The sequence below is a fragment of the Arachis ipaensis genome, chromosome B3 (genome assembly GCF_059453495.1).
Source record: "Arachis ipaensis isolate K30076 ecotype BB chromosome B3, ASM5945349v1, whole genome shotgun sequence".
Lineage (NCBI taxonomy): Eukaryota > Viridiplantae > Streptophyta > Magnoliopsida > Fabales > Fabaceae > Arachis > Arachis ipaensis.
Window position 1 is genome coordinate 104,314,144 of NC_142438.1, and position 18,607 is coordinate 104,332,750.

General features: G+C 39.4%; 1 protein-coding gene across 1 annotated transcript; it reads left to right on the forward strand.

Moving 5' to 3' along the window:
* The first annotated feature begins 4,367 nt into the window (after positions 1–4,367).
* On the forward strand, positions 4,368–5,500 carry LOC107633406 (protein FAR1-RELATED SEQUENCE 5-like). The gene is made up of 3 exons (XM_021117358.1): positions 4,368–4,816; positions 4,913–5,155; positions 5,314–5,500. Exons 1-3 carry the CDS (start codon positions 4,368–4,370, stop codon positions 5,498–5,500), a joined length of 879 nt encoding a protein of 292 aa, XP_020973017.1.
* The last annotated feature ends 13,107 nt before the right edge of the window (positions 5,501–18,607 follow it).

Consider the following 18,607-nt stretch of genomic DNA (forward strand, 5'->3'; position numbering starts at 1 on the left):
GGGATGCGAGCAGTAACGCAATGCACCTTGAGAGAGCGCCTTCCAGCGGGAATGGGAAGAGAGAAGGGAAGGGGAATGGAGAGGCGCTTGTCGATGTGGAGGTTGTGGAGATTGGAAAACGGGAGGGGAGGAGGTGGAGGAAGATGCGGAGGCGCCGATTTGGAGGGTGGAGATGACCTATGGATGCGACGACGGTGACGATAGTCACAGTGAACCTAGGGTTTCAACAATGAGATCTCCCTTCCCTCTGAATCTGTTTTTCACCCTCACTCCCTCTATTTCGGTGACAATAGACTTGAAACCATTATTAAGAAAAAAATATTTTAATAAAAAGGTACATACTATGGTACAGATGTTATTTTATAGAGATTCTTTTACTATTGGAGATCTAGTGACGCGTGTCTTATGTGGGAATTCTCCTAGATGCAGGCTGAGGCTTACGGACAGCGGCGTTTACACCTTCCATTGTGGCTCGGCTTGACAATTTTTAGGGAAGAAACTCCGTTTGTATTTATGGGCTAGCAAGACTTTTTTGAATGATAGAATCAATAGTAGATCTGGTTTCGGGTTGGGTGGGTGTTGGGGATGGGTAGGGTTAAAAAATCCATTGATAATGTTAAAAAAGAAGACTTGGAACAACTACAATTGAGCTACTATCACCGGATCTTCAACCTACCTGTGAGAGTGTGAGTAACGTGAGAGGATTTTGCACCTCCACGACCAGTTCGACGGATAAACATAGGAGTGTACTCGATGGCAGTGGACACAGGGGGCTTCTCTGAGTGGAACAGGTAGAGGTGGGCTGGATTACGTTGAGACGTGGTGAGCAGAAGCTTCTTTGTGTAACTGCGTCATCCCAAAGCAGTAGTGAAATCGTAATCGAGCTCTTGACTCTGGAGGCCTGATCGGAACTTGGAGTCATCATCTCCTTCTGCTTCGATTTCTCATCGGCAGTCCACAATCACTGGTATTTTGCCTTATTTCTCATTGCATTGCAAATTCACATAAGATAGTGCACTGTTATGTGTTGCATAATGCATGATGCCATAATTATGTTTTTCGTGTTTGCATTGCAAATTAACTACACATCATTTATGGAATTCTTATACAGAAATTCATTAATATTCTTTGGTAGAACAGGTGTGATGTGAAAGGGAATATATTGGATATGTGTAGCCAAAGTTTTGCTGATTTTTTTTACTTAACATAACTGGAACATTTAGAAATATGCTTCTTGATCTCTTGTTGAATTGTTGAACTTTTGCACTTTCAATTAGAATTTAGAAAACATACAATTCGAACTATACAAATTGATGGATTTCACCTGCCACTCTATCGAGCTAACTAGAGCACATATCAAATTAACTGGACTTTAGAAAAATGCATCTTGCCCCCCTTTGAACTATATGGTTAGGGACTAAGTTAAATAAGTAGAAATCTAACGGCGTAAAAATGTACTTGCTTTATATTAAAGTGTTCCCATTTTCATTGCATTTGGCCGCTTTTCCACACTATCTTCTTCCCGTTTCATAAAAAACTCACATTCTCAAAAATCCTGAGTGTCTTGTTGCCACTAATCACTTACAAACATATAATCTTACCAGAAACAATATTGTCCCTATTATATTTTGCTTGTGTGCTAGTTAATAATTCTTCTCAGAAAAAACTTCCCATAACAATATCAATCACCAGTTTGATTTCATGTCATGATAACATATTCCATGCCCATCTTCTGTATGTGTTTTGGCTTCACTGAACAAGAAAAGCTCCACCAATTGTCTTGTATCTTGAGTTCCATTTCAATTGTTCTCAGTGGAAATTACTGTTTTATAATTCATAGCATATACATTTCTTATTGTCCTTTAAAACCCCATGATTATTAGATGGCTTTTACTAGTACTAAATATTAGTATATAGTTATTTTTTTGTTACAAGGTTCTAAGGTTCTGGCATCTCTTGGCAACCCAAGAACTTGGGTTCTATATGACTGTGTTTGATTAGTGGGTGGAAGAAAATAAGACATAGACATTATATTTAAATAGACATAGACATTTGAATACATATAAATTTTTTTGGTTTGTTTGGTAATAATACATAACACAAGACACAAATTACAATTAAATTAAAATATGAATATCATTCTTCTTTTTCCATCATGAATACCATATCACAATAACACCACATGCACTATCCCCACTTCAATTTGTTACTTTTCTTTTAAGATTGACATAGTCACTACCGATATTTTCAATAACTCAAATATAGAAGTAACATAACCCAGATATAGATTATTATAAAAAAAATAGGGGAGGGAGGGATGGAGGGAGGAAGAGAGAGAGTTGTTGTCATGGGAGAGAAGCAAAAGACAGCCTCTTGGTGAGAGTGAAGGAGAAAAAGGGAACGGTTAGGGGAAGGAGGGTAGATTTGGAGAATTGACAAAATATTAAAGGTAAAAATAGATTAAAAATTTGTGTCCAACATAAAAAATTCGTGTTTGAACTTCCTGAAGAGACACAAAATATGAGTATATTATGTGCAACTGTGTACCACCATTTCCTTCAAAAAATTGTATCTCTCCAACAAAACTGTAGATGTGTGCCAAGTGAGAGCCTCATGCATTGGCTGCCCGTAAAAGTTACACCTTAAGGACCTCTTATTTTTTTGTGTTTCTTCACCATAATTGTTTTTTAAATTTTCTTGATTTGTACTTCTCTGTTAGTTAATGATATTCTTTTCTTTAAAGTAAATTGGTTGCTGGAAGTTACAACTTTTAGTATTAAGCGCAAGCTGTTAAAACTGAATTTAACAATACTCAGCTTTTGCCTTCTGCAACTATCCTTGCTTCTTACTTCTCCAAGTTATAATATTAGTTGCTATTCAGTCATTTTTGATATGTTTGCATTTATTATATCTATGCAGATTCAACCTTGTGATATTTATGGTGATGTCAGTTTTTGGGAGGTAATTAGCAATTGCACGAACTGCGAAACTCGTGAACACTGGTATGAATCTCTCTTATTGTATTCTTTAATTACACATCTGAATTCTTTTGTCTCCCATAATTACTATCTGTCATCTCCTTCACTTAACCTAATAACTCTATCTCTTAACCAACAAAAAAATAATAACTCTACCTCACAATTACTTCAAATGTTTTACTTTAAATATAACGGTTGGAATAGGATTTTGACAAATTTAAACATAATAAAACACAGTATCATTGTAATAATTAATGTTCACACCCTAAAGTTAAGGAACTAGCAAACGTCGTACTGAAAGCAGTTGAAACCTTTTGGAAGCAAAGGTGAAAACATTGCAAACTCGAAAGAAGAATTAGGTATATTCGTTTATTTAATTTAATGATATTCCATAAATTATTAGTGTTTTAATTTAAGCTGTTATGTTAAAAAGTTTAAATATATGTATAAATATATTGATATAATTGTATTCATGTAAACTGAGAAAAAAATTGTAAGTTACAATTTTAATTTTTCAAACTAAAGCTTTATGAGGATGCCACACATGATAACCAACGGTAGATTATTTTTGAGAGATTCAGTTGTGCGAAATTAACTTCGATTGACATGGATATTGATGGCTATGACTCATATTATTAAATTGGAGTTCGGAAAAACCATTTCCTCGTATCTTAGGACTATATTTTTAATCTAGAATTCCTAATCGTATGAGCAGAAGAATTTGAGTGGCGTTTGATCTCCCATTCATTAGTGCATATTTAATGCTTTCTCTATGTTTTCACTGTTTCTATTAATTCTAATTTTATTTGTAAGTTCGTGATTGCTACTCAGCTTTGTTTATTTCCTTTTATATATGCTGGTTTTGCAGTTTCAGGCCAAATGGATTTTGACCTTTACTTAAGCGATAATGATGAAGAGTCATTTGAGATGTCGTTGGGTGTGTGTGGTTCTTTAGGGTCCTCTAATGACGACGACAGTACTAGCTTATTTGGCATGGGAACAAGTCAGTCAGAATCGAAGAAAGAATTGCATCGCTCACAGGGGGATGTTCACGACAATGTTCCTGTGTTAGTTACCGCTGAGGACTTCTTGCATACAGTTTTCACTTCTGATGAGGAGGCCTACAATGCTTACAAGGAGTTTGCCTGGACAAGGGGGTTTGGTGTTTGCAAAGGGGATGTGGGACGGGTTGACAGTGTTTTGGTGAGGCGGGACTTCTTCTGTCATCATCAGGGCACGAGGAGTGACAAGCATTATGATCGGCCAGAACAAGTAAGGGAGGAGCGGCTGGAGAGTCGCATTTACTACAAGGCGAAATTGAAAATATACTATGATGTCCATGATAATGTGTAGAGAGTGCGAAAGATTATTGATGAACACAACCACGACATGGCCCTAGCTGCGTTTTGCAACCTGTTGCCAAGTCATCAAAAAATGAGCGACGAGGATAAGGCTCAAGTGAATAGCATGAAGCAATTCGGAATCCCTGTCTCGAAGATAATGGCTTACATGGCAGGCCAATCCGGTGGATATAGCATGCTTCGGTTTACAAAAAAGGATTTGTACAACTATGTTCACAGTCAATGGCGAGCACGAATCTTGGATGGGGATGCGGCTGCAACTATCAGTTACTTGGAGGGGAAGGCAAATGCGGACCTTATGTCAGTCGCCAGATACACAACGACTGCAGATAATCGGTTGGGTAACTTATTTTGGGTGGACAGTATCATGAAATCCGATTATGAGTTGTTTGGTGATGTCCTTGCATTTGACGCGACGTACCGTGGGAACAAGTACAAGAAACCTCTGGTGGTGTTCTTTGGGACAAATCATCACAGGCAAACTTGCATTTTTGGATTTGCCTTGCTTCAAGATGAGGAGGTCCACACTTACAGATGGGTTCTACTGAACCTTTTGGATGTTATGGGTTAAAGAACACCGAACCTTGTTGTGACGGATGGAGATAAGGCAATGCGCACTACCGTTACAGAGGTGATGCCTTCAACCAAGCACAGACTATATGCATGGCATTTGGAGAAAATTTGTGTCCAACGGGTAAAGGAAGCTGAATTTCGGAAAGTATTCAAAAAGGCTATCTATGAAAACTTTGATGTTGACGAGTTCGAGAGATATTGGAGGACCTCAATCGAGTCTCTCAGTCTAGGCCAAAATACATGGTGCAATCGACATATGACATTAAAGAGAGTTGGGCAATGGCCTATCTGAGGGGGACCTTTTGCACCGGATATAGGACAACGTCAAGATGTGAAGGAATCAATTCTTTCATTAAAGCGTTCCTAAAGTTAATAGATAGCATTCTTGAACTGGTTCACAGTTTGGATAGGGTCGTGAAAGATTATCAGAACAATGAGGTTACTGCACAATTTTACTCCACTTATTACATACCCGTGTTAAATACTGGATTAGATGCAATAGAGTTGTCTGCGTCGAAGCTGTATACAAGAGCTGTTTTTAGGGAGGTTAAGAAGCAAATCAAGGGTGTTGCAACGCTATTGTTTTAGGGAAGGGAGAGCATCAGCACGACCATTGTGTATAGCTTTAGTAAAATGGGTAGACCGGACCGGGTATTGAAGGTTTTGTATGATTCGAATGACCGAAAGATTGAGTGTGAGTGTAAGATGTGGGACAGTGATGGCATACCGTGCTCCCATATATTTTGTGTCATGAAGTACGAGGGTATGGAGGAAATTCCTGAAAAACTTGTCCTTAGGCGCTGGTGTAAGATTGTAAAAGACTGTACAACGTTGAAAATGGGGAATGGATCAAGAGAACAGGCAAGACTGCTTCGATACAGTGCACTATACTCAGCTTTGACCCATGTTGTTACACTTGGTTGCGAAGAGGTTGAAGATTTTGTGCTTGCATAGGATGCTATATCAAACCTGGTTGATATATTGCAACGGCGCCGTGTGGAAAAGGACGGTAACAAGGTTTTGCCAACAACTATGGGGTCAAAGACCTTACGATGGCAACTACAAAGGGTGCACCGAAGCGGAGAAAAGCCAATTTATGTGCCTCCGAGAAGGAGCCTAAACCGAAGAGGCGTTGTTGCACTAAGTGTGGGGTCTCCGGACATACAAGAAGAACATGTGCAGGCCACAATGGGAAGGTTGTACCAGCGGGATCAGAAGCACCATCATCAGCTTTCGTTGAGTCTTTATTCGCCAATGTAAAATCCACGGAACGAACCACGTTATTACGCAGGGAGGGCCCCTTCGAAGAGGTGACTACTGCAACTATATTTTTTATTGGTTTCAAAAACTGTATTAGATGTGTTATGAGTAGAGAAAAATTTAGATGTAGGTTACATTACATTATTTTTTTAAAAATATTGTTAGGAATGATTTAGCCTTCATTGTTTGTGGTTCTGGGTACTCGTGTTTTAGTTTTTAGGGACCGAAGGTCACATCTAGCTGTAGCTAACGAGGTGCACCATTAGGCATGACCCCTACTCAATCGAGCATGTTGCAGTTCGCACCTTCCGAAGGTGGAGGCAATATATTCTTGGGTGGGCAATGCATAAACCATTTTTATGCAACACCTACCTGTGTACCAATGTCATTCGTCCCGTGCTATTCTCCTTCTTTCGTCCCAGGTGTGATTCATAGCGGACCCAATGGTGCCTCGACAAGTCTTGGTAGTGAGCCAATTGAGGTGGATTTTGGAGGTAACTCTTTGAAAGCGAGATTTAGTGCTGTTGTAGGGTATGAAATATGGTTGCTTTTCGTCTGTAAGCTACTTCGTTAAGTCGTTGCATTAGTCACAAGCTTAATTATTTTCAAATTTTATAATGCCTTATTCTACAAAGTTTTTAATTGAATTTCAGGTCCCCCTGTAGTCGCTAAACAGTTATAGATACACAGAGTAATGACACTTATTAATTGCAGAATGTAATTGGTCTAGGGTCTTTAGTGGAAAAGAATGGTGCTCTTCGGTGAATTTATTGTTGGTATCTACTACAAAGCAACGACATTCTCTTGTGGCATCTAGTGGATGCTATGGTATGGTAGTTTTATAGTTCCATTGCAAAGATGTTATGTTCAAGCTTGCAAGTCTCCCGAATATTTTGGTTTTTTTTTCTCATCCACGTACCTTTACCATGTTGGTGTTGTCTTATCAGAATGTTAAAGAATTAGTTACGGAGGTTGCTTAGAAGATATGGAAGTTGGTATGCGAGTAGAAGTCGTCTCCAGTTAAAGTATTCACTTGAATGAACCGGGAATGACATTATATTTGGATATTTGCTATTATTATGTGTTGTGGATGACGATTTATTGTATGGTGAGAATTTCAATCTCCTGGACTACAGATACAAGAACATGACTGTATTATAACTATGGAGAGTATACATAATATGGAAATAAGGGTTGTTCTAGAGTTATGTCATACGTGCAGGTGGAACATGGCTGTATTATTATAGGGACCTTTCTCTTCAGTCTTTCATATAAGAGTTTTTACCAACCAAATAACATTCATACACATTTCAAATCAGTTTTCAAGAATAGGTTAATGAGAGCAAACGCCTCTTTAAAAATAAATGTCTTGAATTTATGAATTATTATGTGATATTAAGTAATATCTATACCCCTGCAAGCCCACAACTGCATAAAACACACATATCGGATCCAATGTACTGAGCCTAAGACACAATAAATTTCTTACAAAAATACTAACATTTTCTTAATAATCTTATTAAGATGCCATGATAACTTGTTGAAAAAAATCTTATAAATCTGCCTGCGAATTTGTAATTGATAGTTGAATGTATATTCTCAACAAGAGTGAAAAAAGCACAATTCTTCAGTCCACCACATTTTCACCTTGTAAGCATGGCACGAAAATTCTATAAGTGTGGAAAACTTGACATTCTTATGTTGTAGCAAACATATACAGGACGTTCCTGAAATAGAAGATTTTTCTAATAACAAAAACTCAGGTAAATACAGAAGGAAGCTTGGTGCAACTGCACAAACTCTATCATCACAAAAATCACAAGTAGATAAGTACAACACCACCCAAAAAGAATAGTGTGGCTAAGTATGGCCATACCTTATACAAGTTAACTAATTGAGAATATTGACAGTGGGTGTAATGATGACCATAATAGTGTATTCTTTGTTTGATCACAAAATACAGAACTCACAATCTATAGAAAAGCCTATGTGGAAGACCTTTTCACCCAGTAAGATAATGGTGAAGGCCACAAAATAAGAAATGACACTATACCCTAGAACCTATTTAGACGACCTTTCACCAAGTAAAACCGCGATGAAAGTGTTAAAAAGGCCATTTAAAACATTAGTATAATAGGCTACTTGGTGAGTGTGATACAGACATCATTTATATGTAATTACAAAAAATTTACATGCATCTCACTATTAATGCAATAGAAATTAACGATCATGCTTTATTTTACATTTAACCACCAAAAAACAAAATATGAGGCACCTCCTCAGAGGGTTGCTTCCATTGACTTCCTGCGCCAGTGAGACATTGCTTTTGCAACTAATGCCTTTGCATTTGCATTGTGTTCTTTTAAAACCAAATCGATTGCAAGCTGCATCCGAGTTGCAACATTAACTGTCTGCAACACAGCAAGTAAATTATTTAAAAGCAGATTTCATAAAAAAAGATAAGCACGTACATTATGCTCGGACTATTGTAAGAGTTAGGATAATTATCCGGACATCATAATCCTTCCAAAGTGCCCCCCGTATCATCCATTGTGAAACACATACTCCGCAATCCATGTTGCACCAAAATTGGGAATCGGTTAACTGAGCGATCAATTAAATAATGACATTAAGACCAAAAAAAGGAACGATGATTGTTTTAGTATATAGGACAAAGACTATGACATAGTAGGAACAAATACACCTTCTACTAAGTGAACAGAAGGGTAGGGTTAGTCAAATTAGAATTAAAATTAATGTATGTGATTCAATATATAAGTAGGGTAAATTAATAAGAAAATAGGATGCATACGATCCACGAGCTTGTTACGGGACATCAGCGTCTTCGATGTCGTATGTTGAGAACCTTGGGCGCACCCCATCATTTGATGATAGCCATGCTTGGCCGAGGGTTATGGATTCAAGGTACAGTGCCTGCTCACGAACAATAAATGCAGAAATATAGAAGCTTGATTATGAGTGGCCAATCAGCTAACGAAATAATAACATGGCTGAGTATAAGCAAAAAGATAAGCAACATCAAAGGTGTTCTCACCACTTTAGTCATCGCCGTTTGTCTGTCTTCGGTCTCTTGTGGATTAACTAATGAATCTAAGTAAATTAGCTTACGTCTTACGTTGTCAATGATCATCAGGTACTAATGCCCGACAGTCCACATCGGCACATAAATCTGTTTGCAATAAGAAAACAGTATGTGTTAGAACCATAATGAGTTATTGCACTCTCAACTACATCATACCGTATAGTGTAACCTCAAAAAGAACACCATGAAGGAATTAATTATATCTGATGCACTTCGTCAACCTTCGATGGCATATGCTTTGCCTTGATCGTTGCAAGCGTGCCCTTCGAAAGAGATCGCATTTCCAGGGCGGCTTGCTGAGAAGAACAAAAGATATGACAAAGAAACAATAAATTTTTAGCACAGAAAGTAGCAGCATGTATAACCGTGATAACAAGAATGGGATAAATTGACCAACTATGGAACATTAATTTTCTCATACTTATATAAATGGTGCACGAAAATTACTTCACCTATGTAATTCCACACAACTAACCAGCAAGTGCACTGGGTCATCCAAGTAATACCTTACGTGAGTAAGGGTCGATCCCACGGAGATTGTTGGCTTGAAGCAAGCTATGGTTATCTTGCAACTCTTAGTCAGGATATTAATTAGTGGTTATCAATTGACCTGCAAATGAACAAGAGAGCATGAATTAAAGGTTACTTGTTATGCAGTAAATGAGAATATGTTGGAGTTTTGGAGATGCTTTGCCTTTTGAATCTCTGCTTTCTCTCTATCTTCTTCTTCACGCATGCACGTCCCTCCTATGACAAGCTGTGTGTTGGAGGATCACCGTTGTCAATGGCTACCATCCTTCCTTTCAGTGAAAATGGTCCAGGTGCGCTGTCACCGCACGGCTAATCATCTGTAGGTTCTCGATCATACCGGAATAGGATTCGCTATCCTTTTGCGCCTGTCACTACGCCCAGCACTCGTGAGTTTGAAGCTCGTCACAGTCATCCAATCCCAGAATCCTACTAGGAATACCACAGACAAGGTTTAGACTTTCCGGATTCTCAAGGATGCTGCCAATGGATTCTAGCTTATACCACGGAGATTCCGATTAAAGAATCTAAGAGATATTCATTCAATCTAATGTAGAACAGAGGTGGTTGTCAGGACCACGTTCATAGGTTGAGAATGGTGATGAGTGTCACAGATCATCACATTCATCATAATAAGGCGCAAATGAATTTCTTAGATAGGAACAAACATGATTGAATAGAAAACAGAAATACTGGCATTAACTCATCGAGGCACAGCAGAGCTCCTCACCCCCAACAATGGAGTTTAGAGACTCATGCCGTCAAAAGGTACAAAGTTTAGATCTAAAATGTCATGAGATGCGAAAATAAACCTCTAAAAGTTGTTTAAATACTAAACTAGTAACCTAGGTTTACAGAAAATGAACAAACTATGATAGATGGTGCAGAAATCCACTTCTGGGGCCCACTTGGTGTGTGCTGGGGCTGAGACTTAAGCTAATCACGTGCATAGGGCTGTTTTGGGCATTCAATGCCAGCTTTGGATCCAATTCTGGCGTTGAGCTCCAACTCCTAACTTGTTTCTGGCACTGGATGCCAGACAGCAGCATGGAACTGGCGTTGAACGCCAGTTTACATCGTCTATCCTTGAGCAAAGTATGAACTATTATATATTGCTGGAAAGCCCTGGATGTCTACTTTCCAACGCAATTAAAAGAGCGCCATTTGGAATTCTGTAGCTCCAGAAAATCAACTTTGAGTGAAGGAAGGTCAAAATCCAACAACATCAGCAGTCCTTTTTCAGCCTGAATCAGATTTTTGCTCAGCTCCCTCGATTTCAGCCAGAAAATACCTGAAATCACAGAAAAACACACAAACTCATAGTAAAGTCCAGAAATATGAATTTTGCCTAAAAGCTACTGAAAATAAACTAAAAACTAACTAAAGCACACTAAAAACTATATGAAATTAACCCCAAAAAGCGTATAAAATATCCGCTCATCACAACACCAAACTTAAACTGTTGCTTGTCCTTAAGCAACTAGATAAATAAAATAGAATACAAATAATTTAAGAAGCAATAATATCTCAGAGTTTTTGAGTGAAGCTCAGATTCTAATTAGATGAGCGAGACTAGTAGCTTTTTGCTTCTGAACAGTTTTGGCATCTCACTTTATCCATTGAAGCTCAGAGTGATTGGCATCTTACAGGAACTCAGAATTCAGATAGTGATATTGATTCTCCTAGTTTAGTATGTTGATTCTTGAACACAGCTACTTTATGAGTCTTGGCCGTGGCCCTAAGCACTTTGTTTTCCAGTATTACCACCGGATACATAAATGCCACAGACACATAATTGGGTGAACCTTTTTAGATTGTGACTCAGCTTTGCTAAAGTCCCCAATTAGAGGTTTCCAGGGTTCTTAAGCACACTCTTCTTTTTGCTTGGACCTTGACTTTAACCGCTCAGTCTCAAGTTTTCACTTGACACCTTCACGCCACAAGCACATAGTTAGGGACAACTTAGTTTAGCCGCTTAGGCCGGGATTTTATTCCTTTAGGCCCTCCTATCCACTGATGCTCAAAGCCTTGGGATCCTTTTTATTTACCCTTGCCTTTTTGGTTTTAACGGTTATTGGCTTTTTGCTCTTGCCTCTTGGTTTTAAGAGCTTTTGGCATTTTCTCCTTGCTTTTTCTCTTTCTTTCTATTTTTTTTCGCAAGCTTTGTTCTTTGCTGCTTTTTCTTGCTTCAAGAATCATTCTTATGATTTTTCAGATTATCAATAACATGTCTCATGTTCATCATTCTTTCAAGAGCCAACATATTTAACAGTCTTAAACATCAAATTCAAAAGACATATGCACTGTTCAAGCATTCATTCAGAAGACAGAAAGCATTGCCACCACATGTAAATAATTAGAATGTTCTTATTAAAAACTCGAAAATTATTGCCTCTTATTCTAAAGAAATTCTTCTATTTTATTCATGTTTGATGATGATGAGAAAATTAAATTATAGCTTAATTGGAGATAAAATCAAAAATATAGATACTAATTACTACTATATGACTCCTAAGGTAAAACTAGAATAAGAACAGTTATCACAGAGTTAAGGCTAAAATTGGAATTTAACAACCTTTGTTCTAGGGAGTGGATGTTCCCCTAATCTGCGGGGTGCTTGGTCCTTCAAGAGATAATTTCTGGCGCTTCAATTCCCTTAAGTCGCGCCCTTGCTCCTCCTGTTCTTTAATCAAATAGCAAAGAATGCTACTTTGTTCCTTCTATTCTTTCATTATTTGTTCCATAGCTTCTTGCATCTTGGTAACTGATGTTTCAAGATACTCCCAGTATTCAGATTGAGGGATTTCTGGGAGAAATTCCTGTGTTTTCTTCTTGATGGGGTCATCCTGTGCTTGTTGTTTTTCCATTGATGCTTTGGTGATTGGTCGCTCAATTGAGATATACTCAGTTATTCCCATCCTTACTCCAGCGTCCTTGCAGAGCATAGAAATCAAGCTTGGATAAGCCAACCTGGCATCTTTGGAATTTTTGTTTGCAATTTTGTAAAATTCAGTTGAAATCAGTTGATGAACTTCCACTTCTTTTCCCATCATGATACAATGGATCATCATTGCTCTTCTAATAGTGACTTCAGAACGGTTGCTAGTGGGCAGCAGAGAATGCTCAATGAAATCCAGCCATCCTCTGGCGACTGGTTTGAGATCTTCTCTTTTGAGTTGATTTGGAACACCCTTCGTGCTGGTGGTCCACCTGGCTCCAGGGATACATATATCCTCTAGAATCTTATCCAGGCCCTTGTCTGTTCTCATCATTCTCTTATTGAAGGAGTCTGGATCATCTTTCAGCTGAGGTAGCTTTAAGATCTCCCTGATCTTGTCAGGGTGGGTATGAACAATCTTTCCTCTGACCAAGGTCCGATAGTCATAGATAGCAGATCCAGATAGTCTTTGCCTGTCTGTATGCCACATATTAGCATAGAACTCCTGGACCATATTCCTTCCCACTTTCGTTTCAGGATTGGCTAGGATCTCCCAGTTCCTGATTCGGATTTGCTCCTGGATCTCCGGATATTCGTCTTCTTTCAGATCGAATCTAACTTCCGGGATCACTGATCTTAGACCCATTATTTTATAATAATGGTCTGAATGTTCTTTAGTTAAGAATTTCCCTTGATTCCAAAGTGGTTTTGGAACGCTTTCTTTCTTGCCTCTTGGAGTGGGTTATTTTCCTTTAGGAGCCATGATCTTAGTGATCACGGATAAGCACACCAAACTTAGAAGTTTGCTTGTCCTCAAGCAAAAAGAAAAGAAAGGAGAGGGGGAGAAGGAGAGCTAGGTGCAATGGTGGATAGGAGGGGAGGGAGGCCGAACCCATATTTAAAGGGAGAGGGGTGGATTTTCGAAAAATAGGGAGAAAGATAAGATAGAAGATATGATTTTTAGAAAAAAATATGATAAGAAAAGATATGATTTAAAATTGAAAAGATATGAAAGATATTTGAAAAAGATAGATTTGGAATTTTGAATAAGATAGTATGGAGATTTGAAAAAGATATTGCTTAGTTGAAAAGATTTTTGAATGAAAAGAGAGAGATTTGTTTTGAAAATTTTGAAAAAGAGTTGAGTTGGATTGAAAAAAGAGATTTGTGCTTATGGATTAAGATACATTTAACATTTTTAAAGAAGGATTTTTAGAAATTAGGGATTTTAGAAATCAGGGTTCTTAACATGTTTATGCAAGAAATCATGAATTGAAACATGAAAATTGGGATTAAAATGAAAAATATGAAGAAAAAACGAATTTATCTCCTCCCCACCATCCTGGCATTTGAACGCCCAAACGCTGCATGTTTTGGGCGTTCAACGCCCAAATGCTGCTTCTCCTGGGCGTTCAATGCTCAGCTGCTGCTTATTTCTGGCGTTGAACGCCAGGAAGTCCTTTGTTACTGGGCGTTTTTCTGAACGCCCAGAACGCTGTAAATCTGGCGTTAAATGCCCAGAAAGAGCTTCTTTCTGGCGTTCAACGCCCAGATGGCGATCCTTACTGGCGTTCAACGCCCAGTGGATGCTTCTGTTGGGCGTTGAACGCCCAAAATAGACTTTTACTGGCGTTTTCTTGCTAGTGAGCTCTTTTTCTCTGTTTTGCGTGCAGAATCCTTCTGTAACCCTGTGAACTTATACAATTGACTCTTTACCTTAGGATCAATGAACTTTATATAAACAAATAAAATCAAGAATAGGGAAAAATGCTTAGAGAAGTGATGCCCCATGGCTGGGTTGCCTCCCAGCAAGCGCTTCTTTATTGTCTTTAGCTGGACCTTGCTGAGCTTTTAATCTAGCTTCAGCCTTGAGCACTCTTGATCAACATTGCCTTCAAGATAGTGCTTGATTCTCTGTCCATTAACAATGAACTTCTTGTCAGAATCAATATCTTGAAGCTCCACATAACCATATGGTGATACACTTGTAATCACATATGGTCCCCTCCACCGGGACTTCAGTTTCCCGGGGAATAGCCTGAGCCTAGAGTTAAACAACAGAACTTTTTGTCCTGGTTCAAAGATTCTAGATGACAGCTTTCTGTCATGCCACTTTTTTATTTTTCTTTATAAAGCTTGGCATTTTCGAAAGCAGTGAATCTGAATTCCTCTAGATCATTTAGCTGGAGCAATCTTTTTTCTCCAGCTAATTTGGCATCAAAGTTTAGGAATCTGGTTGCCCAGTAGGCTTTATGTTCCAGTTCCACGGGCAGGTGACATGCCTTACCATACACAAGTTGGTATGGAGAGGTCCCTATAGGAGTCTTGAATGCTGTTCTGTATGCCCACAGAGCATCATCCAAGCTTCTTGCCCAATCCTTTCTACGGGTACTTACAGTCCGTTCTAGGATTCTTTTTAGCTCTCTGTTAGAGACTTCAGCTTGTCCATTAGTCTGTGGATGATATGGAGTCGCCACCTTGTGGCGAATCCCATACCGGACCATGGCAGAGTAAAGCTATTTGTTGCAGAAGTGAGTGCCCCCATCACTGATTAGTACTCTAGGGACCCCAAACCTGTTGAAGATATATTTCTGGAGGAACTTCAGCACTGTTTTAGTATCATTGGTGGGTGTGGCAACGGCCTCTACCCATTTTGATACATAGTCAACAGCCACCAGAATATAAGTGTTTGAGTATGATGGTGGAAAAGGTCCCATGAAGTCAATTCCCCATACGTCAAACAACTCAATCTCCAAGATTCCTTGTTGAGGCATGGCGTAACCATGAGGCAGATTACCAGCTCTTTAGCAACTGTCACAGTTACGTATGAACTCTCGGGAATCTTTATAGAGTGTGGGCCAATAGAAGCCACATTGGAGGACCTTGGTGGCTGTTCGCTCACCTCCAAAATGGCCTCCATATTGTGATCCATGGCAATACCATAGGATCCTCTGTGCTTCTTCTCTAGGCACACATCTCTGGATTATTCCGTCTGCACATCTCTTAAAGAGATAGGGTTCATCCCACAAGTAGTACTTTGCATCAGTAACTAATTTTTTCTTTTGTTGCCTGTTGTACTCTTTGGGTATGAACCTTGCAGCTTTATAGTTTACAATGTCTGCAAACCATGGTGTTTCCTGAATGGCAAATAAATGCTCATCCAGAAAAGTCTCAGAGATCTCAGGAGAGGGGAGGGACATCCCTTCTACTGGCTCTATCCGGGACAGATGATCAGCCACTTGGTTCTCTGTCCTTTTTCTGTCTCTTATTTCTATATCAAACTCTTGCAGAAGCAACACCCATCTTATGAGCCTGGGTTTTGAATCCTGCTTTGTGAGTAGATATTTGAGAGCAGCATGGTCAGTATACACAATCACCTTTGATCCTACCAAGTATGATCTAAACTTATCAATGGCATAAACCATTGCAAGCAATTCTTTTTCTGTGGTTGTGTAATTTTTCTGGGCATCATTTAAAACGCGGCTAGCATAATAAATGACGTGCAGAAGCTTGTCATGCCTCTGCCCCAGCACTGCACCAATGGCGTGATCACTGGCATCACACATTAGCTCAAATGGTAATGTCCAGTCTGGTGCAGAAATAACTGGTGCTGTGACCTGCTTGGCTTTCAGCATTTCAAATGCCTGCAGACACTTTGTGTCAAACATAAATGGCGTGTCAGCAGCTAGCAGATTGCTCAGAGGTTTTGCGATTTTTGAAAAATCCTTTATAAACCTCCTATAGAATCCTGCATGCCCCAGAAAGCTTCTGATTGCCTTAACATTGGCAGGTGGTGGTAATTTTTCAATTACCTCTATTTTTGCTTGATCCACCTCTATTCCCTTGTTTAAAATTTTATGCCCAAGGACAATCCCTTCAGTCACCATAAAGTGACATTTTTCCCAGTTTAAAACCAGGTTGGTCTCTTGGCATCTTTTCAGAACTAGTTTCAGGTGATCAAGACAGGAGCTGAATGAGTCTCCATATACTGAGAAGTCATCCATGAAGACTTCCAGAAATTTTTTCACCATATCAGAGAAAATAGAGAGCATGCATCTCTGGAAGGTTGCAGGCGCATTACACAGCCCAAATGGCATCCTTCTATAAGCAAACACTCCAGATGGACATGTGAATGCTGTTTTCTCTTGATCCTGGGGATCTACTGCAATCTGGTTATAGCCTGAGTAGCCATCCAAAAAGCAGTAATAATTATGACCTGCCAGTCTTTCTAGCATCTGGTCTATGAATGGTAAAGGAAAATGATCCTTTCTGGTGGCTGTATTGAGCCTTCTGTAGTCAATACACATGCGCCACCCTGTAACTGTTCTTGTAGGAACCGGTTCATTCTTTTCATTATGAACCACTGTCATACCTCCTTTTTTGGGAACAACTTGAACAGGGCTCACCCAGGGGCTATCAGAAATAGGATAAATAATCCCAGCCTCTAGTAATTTGGTGACCTCTTTCTGCACCACTTCCTTCATGGCTGGATTTAGCCGCCTCTGTGGTTGAACCACTGGTTTAGCATTATCCTCCAATAAGATTTTGTGCATGCATCTAGCTGGGCTTATGCCCTTAAGGTCACCTATGGACCACCCAAGAGCTGTCTTGTGTGTCCTTAGCACTTGAATAAGTGCTTCCTCTTCCTGTGGATTTAAAGCAGAGCTTATGATCACTGGAAAAGTGTCACCTTCTCCCAGAAATGCATATTTCAGGGATGGTGGTAATGGTTTGAGCTCGGGTTTAGGAGGTTTTTCCTCTTCCAGAGGAAATTTCAGAGGCTCTTTTATTTCCTCTGAATCCTCCAAATCAGGCTGAGCATCTTTGAAGATGTCTTCCAACTCTGATTCGAGACTCACAACCATGTTGATCTCTTCCACCAAAGAGTCAATAAGATCAACTTTCATGCAGTCTTTTGATGTGTCTGGATGCTGCATGGCTTTGACAGCATTCAACTTAAACAAATCATCATTGACTCTCAGGGTTATTTTCCCCTGTTGGACATCAATGAGAGTTCGTCCAGTTGCTAGGAAGGGTCTTCCTAGAATGAGAGTGGCACTCTTGTGCTCCTCCATTTCCAGCACTACAAAGTCAGTGGAAAAGGCAAATGGCCCAACTCTGACAATCATGTCTTCAATCACGCCTGATGGGTATTTAATGGAGCCATTAGCAAGTTGGAGACATATCCGGGTTGGTTTAACTTCTTCAGTTAAACCAAGCTTTCTGATAGTGGATGCAGGTATTAGGTTGATGCTTGCCCCAAGATCACATAAAGCTGTCTTGGTGCAATTACCTTCTAATGTGCATGGTATCAGAAAACTCCCAGGGTCTTTAAGCTTTTCAGGAAAGCTTTTCAGAATGACTGCACTGCATTCTTCAGTGAGGAAAACTCTTTCAGTTTCTCTCCAATCCTTCTTATGACTCAAGATCTCTTTCATGAACTTGGCATAAGAAGGTATTTGCTCAAATGCCTCTGCAAATGGAATCTTTATTTCAAGAGTCCTGAGATAATCTGCAAAGCGAGCAAATTGCTTATCCTGCTCCTCTTGGTGGAGTTTTTGAGGATAAGGTATCTTGGCTTTATATTCCTCAACCTTAGTTGCTGTAAGTTTATTTCCTACAGAAGTGGTTGAAGAAGCCTTTTTAGATGGATTGTTATCATCACTTGTGTGTGTCTGATCCCTCACTGGCAATTGAGTGCCAGAGTTAGAAGCTGGAGTGACGTTAGACGCCAGCTCCTCATCTGTTTCTGGCGTTTGAACGCCAGAACTGTACTTCTTTTGGGCGTTCAACGCCAGATCCTTGCTTGTTTCTGGCGTTGAACGCCAGTCCTGAGCATGGTCTGGGCGTTCAGCACCAGCCTTCC

Bases quoted from the DNA above. Each gene is read 5' to 3' on its own strand.
- LOC107633406 (XM_021117358.1), top strand. From the start codon at position 4,368: ATGGCCCTAGCTGCGTTTTGCAACCTGTTGCCAAGTCATCAAAAAATG. The intron at 4,817-4,912 runs GCAAACTTGCAT...TATGGGTTAAAG, and splicing joins TTTGGGACAAATCATCACAG to AACACCGAACCTTGTTGTGA. The intron at 5,156-5,313 runs GTGCAATCGACA...ACTGGTTCACAG, and splicing joins AGTCTAGGCCAAAATACATG to TTTGGATAGGGTCGTGAAAG.